The sequence below is a fragment of the Astatotilapia calliptera genome, chromosome 23, assembly GCF_900246225.1.
Source record: "Astatotilapia calliptera chromosome 23, fAstCal1.2, whole genome shotgun sequence".
Classification (NCBI taxonomy): Eukaryota; Metazoa; Chordata; class Actinopteri; order Cichliformes; family Cichlidae; genus Astatotilapia; species Astatotilapia calliptera.
Window position 1 is genome coordinate 38,863,117 of NC_039323.1, and position 12,508 is coordinate 38,875,624.

At 43.8% G+C, this 12,508-nt stretch overlaps 1 protein-coding gene across 1 annotated transcript; it reads left to right on the forward strand.

The window, feature by feature from the left end:
• Positions 1 to 1,143: 1,143 nt before the first annotated feature.
• kpnb3 (karyopherin (importin) beta 3) lies at positions 1,144 to 12,174 on the forward strand. The gene is made up of 26 exons (XM_026158406.1): positions 1,144 to 1,310; positions 3,457 to 3,537; positions 4,670 to 4,862; positions 5,077 to 5,179; positions 5,268 to 5,364; positions 5,501 to 5,605; positions 6,137 to 6,259; positions 6,350 to 6,470; positions 6,559 to 6,646; positions 6,786 to 6,892; positions 7,028 to 7,152; positions 7,304 to 7,393; positions 7,475 to 7,648; positions 7,745 to 7,963; positions 8,076 to 8,159; positions 8,247 to 8,379; positions 8,740 to 8,861; positions 8,947 to 9,043; positions 9,323 to 9,495; positions 9,599 to 9,710; positions 9,829 to 9,884; positions 9,987 to 10,109; positions 10,201 to 10,420; positions 10,510 to 10,738; positions 10,823 to 10,964; positions 11,051 to 12,174. The coding sequence occupies exons 1-26, from the start codon at positions 1,233 to 1,235 to the stop codon at positions 11,135 to 11,137; spliced, it is 3,282 nt and encodes a 1,093-aa protein (XP_026014191.1). The 5' UTR covers positions 1,144 to 1,232; the 3' UTR covers positions 11,138 to 12,174.
• Positions 12,175 to 12,508: the final 334 nt, after the last annotated feature.

A 12,508-nucleotide genomic window follows, 5' to 3' on the forward strand; every position in this document is an offset into this window, starting at 1 on the left:
ATAGAACAAGTTCAACATATAATACAGTTAATGTAAGATTAAAAAAATGAGACAATTTACCTTGCAATCTGTATTCAGGTGTTTCTTCTATATACACTATAAATATAAAAATGCAATTTTCAACCATAGTTTGGCTTTAAATCTAGAATTATTTCTTTCTTACCTATTTCTACTTGCAAGATGTGAATGCTTTTGGACTTGTAATGGTAGATGTTCAACATAAAAAAGCATGTGAGCATATGACATAACTAAATGAATGAATGAATGTTGGGAAACATGACAGAACAAAAAACTAAACAACGACAAATCAGCTACAAATCTAATAGGGCAACAAGTGTATTGTTTTTCTGCCTCTTCTTCTTCTCATTCTTTATGATCTGCATATAATACTAATCATCATCATCATCATCATATTATAGCACTTTTTTCCTGAAATTACAACGTAATAAATAAAGCCTGAACCATAAAATAATTGCCAGAAAATTATTTATTTATTTATGGTATTTTTTTTAAAAAACCTGGACTGTTCCTTGAACCTTCTGACTAATAAAAAAAATGAATTAAATATTACTTTGCATTTATGAGTTATAATCTGCATCTGGCATTGTTGTGCAATTTATTTAGGCTTTCATGAAGAAGAAAAAAATCACAGGTCTCAAAAACTCCTGTATGAACTATGATGCATTTGGCTTCATGTGGTTAATTCTAACAATATGCAGTGACTGAGAAAGCATTAAGTTTAATTTCTTTTGTAAAATTACCAAATCATGCCATTTCTAAAGTCTTCACTCAAAGCTCTACTTCAATCTTGTTATTTAGAAAATAAAGGGGAATTGATTCATCGTTCAGTCCTATCTAATCGCAGTTTTTAGTATATCCAACTGAGTAAACCTGTTTGCTTTTTTAGCTGTGATAACGTGTTGATGAACTGTTGCTCTGATTGTTTCTATTTTCTCAGCCATGACGCAATAAACTCCCGCGCTTTAGTAATTCACCGGTAGCTAATAGAAACAACGCATTCACGTTCCCTGTGTCGATTTCAACCAATAGACACAGAGAGTGCGTGCCAGCCAATGGCGAGCGCATGCCTAAGGTCTTCGATCCAATGACCCCTGAGTAAGGTCGATAAAGCTAGCCAATAAGACGCTAGCAGCATTGTGTGACCGAGGCAGGGTCTGCCGGGTTCATTTCGCCGCTCCTCCACCCGGCTGCTCTTTTTGGATCTCACTGCAATGGCGGAACAGCAGCAGTTCTACCTCTTGCTGGGTAACTTGATGAGCCCTGACAACAACGTCAGGAAACAGGCAGAGGTAAGACGAGGAAAAAAACAGTTTTTAGTGGCTGACAAGTTCGGCGAATGCTGGAAGTCGTGTGGCCAAGTTAGCAGAAGCTAACTACTTAGCTGTCCATCCTGGCCGCGCGCAGCCTCTCACGTCAAGCTCGGTAGCCCACGTGCGCTGTGAAGCCGAGTACTAGTCAGCTAACGCTAACTACCACCATGTTGCGTAGTTATACGTGGACATAATTTCGATGTCACAGATACCAGCGCTGTCATGACACCATGTAGCCGTACGTGTCTCGGCAAAGCTCGGGCTGTTCGGTAAAAAGTGAACGGACCCGTTTGTCGGAACCAGCCTCCAAACCTCCAGCTGACAGTGGCGCCTGTAGAGTACAGGAAGTAGCAGCAAGCTAATGAGCTACCCACAGTGCTGCTAGGTTTGTTAGCTAGCACGCTAGGGTTCAGCACATTGGCTTGCTAAAATATTAAAGCGGAATATTGAGACTGAACGTGGCACATATGCTGAGTTACTGCTGCGGTGATAAACAAACCATCAAAGGGATAGGCTGTAGATGGTGAGGTAGTTCATTCAAAGGGGCGATTACTTATGCAATGGCCTCCGGTCGTGTTAACTAAAAGTCAAGTCTTAACCAGACAGTTTTAAACTAGCAGCCGTGTTTCCCTTCGTGAAGTTGATCATCTCAGTTTCAGACACGTCAGTAGCTAGGCTCGTCTCCTCGGATTAGTTTCTCTCAGAGGATTTGTTTAGGCTGTGTCTAGCTCGTCTATTCACTCTCCCCCCCTCACAACCACCATTATTAGCCTCTTGTCGCCGCAGAGCATTGTTACCAGCGTCCCCCTCCCTCTCCGGCACCCCGACTTTTGGATGAGGTGGTTGAATCTTATCACACACCGCCTCTCTCTACCAGTCAGCGTTTTTCTTTGATAAACTCAGACTGTCTGCCGGGATGCTAAGCTCACTGGAATTCATCCTTTATAGGAACTCCTCCCGTTCTCTTTTACTCGCATAATAGGAATTGATCCACCTGTATGGGACCTAAACTCACATTTTAACAGTTGAAAGATACAGTTAGTCACCCTTTATTTTATTTTAATTTTTTTGTAGTTAATCCCATCACTAGTTCATCCAAGTGGTGGTATTATGAGAAGCCATGAAGTGCATTTGAATTTGTGTGGCAACCAAACTCATTTAGGCTTTAGGTGGACAAATGGATTAGTGCAGTAGTTCAAGTCAGGTTATAAGAGGAGTGGACTTTGCAGATTGATTTGCAGGTAATTCAAGGGTTGCTCAACCTGAGCGCTTGGTCATTCTGATTCTAATTGTTTGGGATTTGATTTTAGCCCAGCCGTTGGCACATCTGTGCTCCTCCCTGTCTCATTTTGTCAGTTTGGGAATCATTGAAGGTGGCTCTCCCGTGCAGTTGTGTTAAGAGTTTGTATTCGATCCTTCCACATGATGGGGATGCTGAAACTACATGCACATAGTGACTTTTACCAGAGCGCACACCAGAGGTTTCACTGTATCCCTGTGGAGTCTCATTTAACTTGGGTAAACCAGCATAACAGTGGTAAAATAAATGGGTGGCTCTTGTGTATGAGCCCATTAGGGCTCATGTTCAGTTTATAGCCATATTCGGTACACTTGCACAAATGTCACACTTTTACTGCTCATTAAAATACTGATTGTCTTTATAGCAAACATCAGTGATGTACAGGGTTTTTCCTGGCTCAGAACTGGACATTTGGGGTGCGATTATGCAAAGAAACACAATGTGAGTTGAGGCAGAGTGTTACCTTACCTGACAGATGTCTATGTATTTTCCTGTGGGGTTTTTTTTTTTTTTTTTTTTTTTTGCCATTTTTATAAGGAAAATATATTCATGCTTCTGTAGCTTAACCCTCAGTAAAAATGGGAAAAGTGAATATTCAGTCCTGCCTTTATATTTCAGGTAATCCCTGATATGACCTCACTGGACAGTCCTTATTATTTTGACCACAGCATCTGTTTAAGCTTGAGTGTTTTGTTTTGGGGTTTTTTTTTTTTTGGTTTTCTTTGTAACTGCAGTAAAGGGAACATGATGCTGTATTAGCAGTAGAAATTCATGTTGTGCATGGCCTGTCTGATCCTAACCGCGGTGCTTTCATTTTCTTTTCAGGAGACCTACGACAATATTCCAGGCCAGAATAAGATCACATTCTTGCTACAAGCTGTCAGAGATGCGTCTGCTGCAGAGGAGGTTTGTACACGGATTGTGAACATATCTGTGGCATGACATGGTGAATTTTTTCAGCCTGAAGCAGGGGAACTTCAAAAACTTGGCCACTTAAGAGCCCATCTGAGACATTTATGATCTGTTGTATTGTGCTCAATGAAGTCTTGACACACCCAAAAACGGACCATTTAGGCCAAAGGTCAGACAAAGTTGACGTAATTCTTTCACCTTTAAAATCTTAAGTTGTCAACAAATGTTGTGTATGAAATTTGTTTTTCACTCGTTCACATCTCCGTGGGTTTTTTGGGTGCTGTGTCACAGTTAATATGAGACATTACATGCTAAATAAATGGATTATGTGCATTTTTGCCCTATATGAATAATGTACTGAGTGGGTTTTAATACACACAATAACTTGGAAAAACATCATCCAAAGTAATCAGGGATGCGCTCCAGCCTCTGTCAGAATCTAATAAAAGGATGGTGAAATATTAAATCCAAATATTCTTATATATGTCTATCTGTCGTAATTATTACCCATTCAGATGGCAGTACACATGGGAAAGAGTGATGCAATGCGTGACACTGAAGCCTGCAATACCTTTTATCTCTAAAAGATGCAACATTGCTGGCATTTCAAGTATGTAGTCCGGCTATCACATGTGAGGCCTCGGCGCTGCCTGACTACGGCTTGTTGTGAGTCACAGTTCTGGCATTCAGGCAGTCATGTTTACTCTGAATCCACCAGCTGCTTGGGTCCTCATGCTTCCTCTGCTTTACTTTACCTCAAGGCTGATATTTTTAGAGGCTTGAAATGGGAGCAGGCAGAGAGGTGCTTGGCCCAGGGAGAGTGACTCTGCCATTCTAAGACACTCGGTCTGGTTTTGTTTTTGTTTTTTTTATTCCCCTTAATGACCACTCACTCTAAAGGTTTTGGTTTACCAAACGGGTAACATGTCTTTGCAGAAGGAAACGATTTGTTTCACAACACTTGTTAAATAGAGAGCATAAACTATAAAACTAGCTGGTCCAGTAAGCCAACTGCCCAACTAAACTGAAAAAGGAACACTTGTGTATGGGTGTCTGACATGACTGTTTAGGTATGACGTCATGTTGAAAGCAGCATTGTATTTAATAATTTTTTTTGCCCCCACAGGTCAAACAGATGGCAGCAGTGCTGCTGCGGCGGCTGCTGTCTTCCTCTTTTGAGGAGATCTACCCAGGCCTGACCGTGGAGATGCAGACAGCCATCAAAACAGAGCTGCTGACGGGCATCCAACAAGAGACTTCCCCAACCATCCGCAAGAAGATCTGCGACATTGCAGCCGAGCTGTCCCGGAACCTGATCGGTGATTTTTATATTTATTTATTTTTTCTCTCTCACTCTCTTCTGGTGGCTGTTGATTAAACGCTATGGATAAGCCATGACTCAGTATTTCCCATGTTATGCAGGAATAATGGGCAAACATTCTCATGGGTCATTAATGAAATTCTCAGATGTTGATCAAATAACATTCAAAGTGGAAATTACTGAGGAACGTTTGGTGTTTTTGTTTAATGTAGATGACGATGGGAATAACCAGTGGCCAGAGGTGCTCAAGTTTCTGTTTGATTCTGTCAACGCTGAGAATGTCGGCCTCCGAGAAGCTGCCTTGCACATATTCTGGTGAGCTCCTGTTGCATGATGAATTCAAACTCTTACTCAGGCGGATGCACTGATGGCTGACTGATGTCTTCCAATGATATCTTTCTAGGAACTTTCCAGGAATCTTTGGCAACCAGCAGCAGCATTATATGGAAGTTATCAAGCGCATGCTTGTTCAGTGCATGCAGGACCAGGCAAACCCACAGGTAAGGTTTTAGGATGGGGCATGGCCTGGTAGCTGAAACGTGATGTCATTTAACTTTGTGTGGATCTTTCTTTCATATCACACACCTCTCAGTTCCCTTTCTTAGCTGCTTTTATGTATTTAAATTAATCTCACAGATTCGTACCCTGGCGGCTCGGGCTGCAGCATCTTTTGTTCTGTCCAATGAAAGCAACACAGCTCTGCTGAAACACTTTGCTGATCTCCTGCCGGGAATCCTGCAGGTAAGCTATAACACATTGGTGTGTTTGTGATTTCAGATCGGATCACTTTGTACTGTAGATACGGAACCCGTCAGTACTTATGTTTTTGCACCGGTAATGGCTTCTGAGCACTAAGAGCATCAGTCATTTAAGATCTATTAATTAAAGTTTAATGTTGGATATCTGCAAATGGAGGCTGGAACTTCAAAGTAAATGGTCTACTGCTTACTCGGAGTGACATGATGTTTTCATACTGTTATGATCGATTCTGACGACAGTCTCTGCATTGAGAGGTTATTGAAGTCATGTGAAAGCAAATACACATGCAAGTGTTTGGTAGCGTTTGTTCCTGCAGGTTATAATAATGCAGCATCATTATGAAATATTGGGCATCTTGGATCCTGTAGCAAATCTTCTATTGCAGTAGCATATTTTGTGTTTGACTCATAAAGGTGGAAGAGGAAGTCAGGACAGAATGTGGCATTAACTTTGCCACACCTGTTGAATATATTTGCATTACAAACCTACCTGTTTGTTTGATTTACCCATCAGGCAGTGAATGAGTCATGCTACCAGGGAGATGACTCTGTGCTCAAGTCTCTGGTGGAAATTGCAGACACGGCACCCAAATACTTGAGACCCAACTTGGAGGAAACACTGCAGCTCTGTCTGAGGGTAAGCTGCAACCTCTAAATGGTGAATATCTCTTTACCACTGATCAAGACTCGAGGCATCGTTTCATGTGCAATTGTCCTGTCTCCTCAGCTGTGCGCTGATACCAACCTTACAAATATGCAACGGCAGCTGGCATTGGAAGTCATCGTCACGTTATCAGAGACGGCAGCGGCCATGCTAAGAAAACACACGGCCATTGTAGCACAGAGTGGTAAGAGTTTGATTCAGCGGCCTCTATAATGATGTGCCCAAATAAGATGAGTGGAGTAGTTTTGATAGAAGTCTGTTATGTTTATTAGTGCCTCAGATGCTGGCTATGATGGTGGATCTCGAGGATGATGATGAGTGGGCGATGGCAGATGAGCTGGAAGATGAAGACTTTGACAGGTACGTCCTGATGCACTAATATATTTCCATCTTTGAGGGGTCGGTACAGTATCTGCGTCCCCTACTTCTTAAAGTACTCTGAAGTTCAGTAGATGTGTGCATGTCCATAAGTTCCTGGATGTTTCTTGTGCTTCACCAGTAACGCTGTGGCTGGGGAGAGCGCGCTTGATCGAATTGCCTGTGGTCTGGGAGGGAAGATCATTCTTCCCATGATCAAACAGCATATCATGCAGATGCTGCAGAATCGTAAGTAAAGCTGCACATTACTGCAGCACTGATTTAACTTTAATTAAGCTACCATTTTTTTTTCATACAGCAAAATTAACAGCTGCTTTGGTACTAAAGTGCTTAAATTTGTGTCAATTATGTGTTTCCTGCTAGCTGACTGGAAGTATCGCCATGCTGGGTTAATGGCGCTGTCGGCCATCGGTGAGGGTTGCCACCAGCAGATGGAGGCCATCCTCCAAGAGATTGTCAGCTTTGTCCTCCTGTTCTGCGCCGACCCTGTAAGGAAACGGCAGCCGTTGTACAAAAGTGCCACTCAGTTTACTTAACTGTCTTAATGGTTGGTTGATCAATGTTTAGTCGCATCATTTCCCATTTCTTAATCATTTACACTTTTTTTTTTTTTTTTTTTTTTTTTTTTCTCCTTCCTAGCACCCAAGGGTGCGGTATGCTGCCTGCAATGCTATTGGACAAATGGCCACAGACTTTGCCCCCACCTTCCAAAAGAAATTCCATGATAAGGTATCTGAAGTGACTTAAACAGCTGTGCAAGCATTTTCATTTTCTTCATGGCTACAAAGACAGTTTGTTTATTCGTTTTAGGTGATCTCAGCCCTGCTGCAGACCATGGAGGACCAGAGTAACCCTCGGGTGCAGGCCCATGCCGCCGCCGCCCTCATAAACTTTACAGAGGACTGTCCTAAATCGCTGCTCATCCTTTATCTGGACAACTTGGTGCAGCACCTTCATGTCATCATGGTTGCCAAGCTGCAGGAGGTACAGTAAAGTGTTCGAGGAGACCCTGCATTCACAAAGTCGGTGTGTGTGTGTGTGTGTGGTCTGTTTCATACAAATCATTTCTTCAACCTTCAGCTGATCCAGAAGGGCACGAAGCTGGTGCTGGAGCAGGTGGTGACATCCATCGCCTCAGTGGCCGACACCGCAGAGGAGAAGTTTGTGCCATATTACGACATGTTCATGCCCTCGCTCAAACACATTGTAGAAAACGCCGTGCAGAAGGAGCTCCGGCTGCTGCGCGGCAAGACCATAGAGTGCATCAGTCTCATCGGCCTGGCTGTCGGCAAGGAGAAGGTATACTTTGACCATCAAAGCATACCATGTGCCAAGATCCTAATTCAAGGTTATTCCCTTTAAATTAAGCTTTAACCCTCATATTCGCACATCTTTCTCTCTGCCCTTCTAGTTCATGCCAGATGCATCGGCTGTAATGCAGCTGCTCCTCAAGACCCAGACTGACTTCAACGATCTGGAGGATGATGATCCCCAGGTAGGACGACTTGAACAAAACTTAAAACTATCTAGTTCAAGGTGGTGGTCACACACAGTCAGCTGCTATGGTTTGTTCTCGGTTTAGATCTCCTACATGATCTCAGCCTGGGCGAGAATGTGCAAGATTCTGGGGAAGGAGTTCCAGCAGTATCTGCCGGTGGTGATGGGCCCCCTGATGAAGACTGCCTCCATCAAGCCTGAGGTGGCCCTGCTTGACAGTAAGTAACAGACAGCTGCCGCCTGTGCCTCCTGCACTGACTTCTGATGCGTGTCCAGTTTGTTCTATAAGCCTGAAATGAAAGTCTGCAGGCATTCAAATGATCAGTTACCAAAGCATGCTTTAAACCTGATCAATCCAGTGGTGAATAAAGGCTGCAGCCATGTACCTTTACCCATATTGCAACGAATCAGTGTCCGTAGATTAATAGTCACAAATCTCTGAAGAATATCTGCTCACTGTCACGTGTTCATATTTAATATTGCAGTAATGTGCTGCCTGCTGGGACTTCTATATGTGATTCTTGTATGTGTAATGTAAAGGATTCACTTAAAACTCTTTCACTTTTCTCCTTTTAAAGCCCAGGACATGGAGAACATATCAGAGGATGATGGCTGGGAGTTTGTCAACCTGGGAGACCAGCAGAGTTTTGGAATCAAGACAGCTGGCCTGGAGGAGAAGGCTACTGCCTGTCAGATGCTGGTGAGAAGAAAATGAGACTCAAGACTGTCCTGAGAAGCTGTGGATGTGGTCATCACTCACTCTTCCTCTTCTTTCTTTTTCTCAGGTGTGTTATGCCAAAGAGCTGAAAGAAGGTTTTGTTGAGTACACAGAGCAGGTGGTGAAACTCATGGTTCCTCTGCTCAAGTTCTACTTTCATGATGATATCCTCTTGTTATGACATTTTAAACTTCAGTATAATTGAATGGTCTGATTCTTATATAGCAATTTCCTATTCTTCCAGGGCACTCAGTGCTGCATGATTTTGGGGGGGCAGGGGCATTCAACCTTTAAAATAGTTTAGCTGGATTCAAACATTCAGGAGGAGGCAGCACAATCAGATTCCATGTTTAGATGTTAAAGACTTCAGCATGAACGTCTCTGATGGTTCCACTGTTCGGATTAAGTGAAAATACAGGTGACGTTGGCCTTAACTGTCTCACGTGTGCGGGTGGCAGCAGCTGAGTCCATGCCCCTGCTGCTTGAGTGTGCCCGGGTTCGAGGACCAGAATACCTCACCCAGATGTGGCACTTCATGTGCGACGCCCTCATCAAGGCCATCGGCACAGAGCCAGACTCGGATGTCCTGTCAGAAATCATGCATTCGTTTGCCAAGGTAGCTACATTTTGGGCTTTTTTTTTTTTTTTTTTTTTTTTTTCCCCTTCTCTCCCCGTGAGCCATGTTATTTTGTGCACTGACAAAAGTGTGTTTGTTAAAGTGCATAGAGCTGATGGGAGACGGCTGTCTGAACAGCGAGCATTTTGAGGAGCTGGGCGGCATCCTGAAGGGGAAGCTGGAGGAGCACTTTAAGAACCAGGAGCTCAGGCAGGGTGAGACTTCAGAAACACAAATATTTTAGCCATGACAAATGATACATCACAAATACCATGAGGGCATGATTATTTTAAATGCTGGTACAAAATCCTAACACATACTTGTGTTATCCAGCTAAGAGACAGGATGAAGATTATGATGAGCAGGTAGAGGAAACACTACAAGATGAGGTAAATATTTTTGCTTTGCGTGTTAACCTTCAAAAATGATGATGATGATGATGATGATGATGCAAGACACTCCAAGCCATCATGGTGTTTGTCTTCTCCCAGGATGAGAACGATGTGTACATTCTGACCAAAGTATCTGACATCCTGCACTCGGTGTTCAGCAGTTACAAAGAGAAGGTGCTGCCTTGGTTTGAGCAGCTGCTGCAGCTCATTGTCCAGCTAATAGTGAGTGATTGTTGAGCACTGTTTTTTTTAAGTATCATATGTACATGGAAACTGGAAATGAATACTACTAAACTGTCTCACTTGTCTTCAGTGTCCTAACAGGCCCTGGGCTGACAGACAGTGGGGTCTGTGCATCTTTGACGATGTGGTGGAGCACTGCAGCCCCTCCTCGTTCAAATACGCAGAATATTTCTTGCGGCCGATGATCCAGTCACTCTGCGACACGAGCCCCGAGGTCCGGCAGGCAGCTGCCTACGGCGTCGGCGTCATGGCTCAGTTCGGAGGCGAGAACTACCGCCCCTTCTGCACAGGTATGACCTGGTCTTTACTTTACCTGCTGGCAGTTCAGTTGTTTAGCGACACCTACATGATGTGCTCTGGTCTTTCTTCTTCGTCACAGAGGCCCTCCCCCTGCTGGTCAGAGTCATCCAGGCAGCTGACTCGCGCTCAAAGGAAAACGTCAACGCTACAGAGAACTGCGTCTCTGCTGTGGGAAAGCTCATGAGGTTCCGACCAGAGTGCGTCAACGTTAACGAGGTCCTTCCCCACTGGCTCAGCTGGCTACCGCTCAAAGAGGACAAAGAGGAGGCGGTCCACACTTTTGACTTCCTCTGTGACCTCATTGAGAGGTAGGGTACCGAGACTTCATTTTCCTGACTGTCTATGAACCACCTCCACCCTGCACACCTGACCTCTCAATCCTTTCTCCACAGCAACAACCCGATTGTCCTCGGACCAGAGAACGCAAATCTTCCTAGAATTTTCTTCATCATAGCCGACGGCGTCTCAAATGAATCTATCAAGAGCGAAGACGCGTGCAGCAAGCGGCTCGCTAACGTGATCCGTCAAGTGCAGGTAAGCCCAGAAATGTAGACACAGCCCTCAAATCTACTTTGGGTAATCTGCAAAGCATTTAAACATATTCTTGTCATATCTTCCAGACCTCAGCAGGATTGTGGACACAGTGCATATCGACACTCAATGAGACGCAGCAGAAAGCCATACAGGACCTTCTGAGTACTGCCTGAGCCTGAACCTCGCCTCCGTCACCTCCCTTCTCTTTAAAAATTAAAAATCAAGCCCATTAAGAAAAGTTGAACTCCTGAACCTCCTCCAAACACTCCCTCTTCTTCCTCCTGCTCTGATCTGTAGTGCATATGGATGCTGGCTTCACCCCAACCACAACCCCCTACCAACTACATTACTCCACCTACATTCAACTGACTTGGAGCAGGTTGGATATGAATGACGAAGGAGGACTCTGGCCATCTGCTTTAAAGACTTTTTACCTGTATTGACGGGAGTGGGATAAGAGTAAAAGGTTTTGTCTCATCACCGTTACACGTCTTCTACTCGGATGTTTTTATTTTTTTTTTCCCAACCATTCCCAGACATGTGACCGGTCTCGTCGCGCCCAGACTCAATCACCAAGTCGCCCTACACAAACTCATTGGACAGTCGGGCTCAGGAGGAGCTACAGTGGGGGGGGGACGTGGGGACAGGACAATTCTAGTGGACTGAGCAACTGAACGAGGTGGAAATGCACACTGGGCAATCACTGCCTGTCTCCTGTGAAATTATTATTTTATTTTTTTGTATTTTTATTTTTATTCTTTTCTCGTTTCACCCTAGCATTTCCTGGGGGGAAATGTCCTCTGACTACTGCAGCTCAGAGCTTTCAAAAGTAATGGCATGTTTAAGTGGCTAACCCTAGAAAATATTCATCGTTAGGAAATTTACGTCATCGTTGTCTGGGAGAGTTGATATCGACTTGAGCAGCTTTCCTCCATAGCCTTCCAGACAGCTGTTCACAGGAAGTGAAGCATTTGAACGGTTAAGGGCCCTTTTTAGGTAGCAGCATAACGACTCGGCGCTCTCTAAGAAGTTGGTCACAGCTGTAAAGCCTGTGGCGCGTTGGTGAAATATGAAGTGTAGAATGAAACGTATTTGTTTAAGTACTACCTTACTCTTAACTTTACAGTTCTGACCCTTTGCAGTCCTGCAGGTATGTGATGGAAATCCAGAAACTACCAAGAATAAAACTACATTTGAGAATTCTGAAAAAGTGGTCTTCATTTTCTGCTTGCAACTTCCAGTCATTTGGCATCTTGGACAACCAGGGGAAACTGTCATCACATGTCTACACGCGCATATTTTGAAGCTTTGTCTAAACTGGCTTTAATTTCGCAACACATAAGATGTTGATTCTGCCAGTGCCATCCTGATTAACATGTTCTGTAAGCTGAAATTCAGTTCAATTCTAACCCAAAGTAGTGTTTACAGCCAGGATTAAAGTGTTCAAACATGTGGCACAGCTGAAAGTAGTTTCTGTATAAAAAAATCATCCATCCATCTTCATCCGCTTTATCCGAGGCCGGGTCGCGGGGGCAGCAGCCTAA

Excerpts from the sequence above, each read along its gene's own strand:
- kpnb3 (XM_026158406.1), top strand. The coding sequence starts at position 1,233 with ATGGCGGAACAGCAGCAGTTCTACCTCTTGCTGGGTAACTTGATGAGC. Across the intron at positions 5,180-5,267 it reads GCTGCCTTGCACATATTCTG|GAACTTTCCAGGAATCTTTG; the intron begins GTGAGCTCCTGT and ends ATATCTTTCTAG. Across the intron at positions 8,160-8,246 it reads TGGAGGATGATGATCCCCAG|ATCTCCTACATGATCTCAGC; the intron begins GTAGGACGACTT and ends TTCTCGGTTTAG.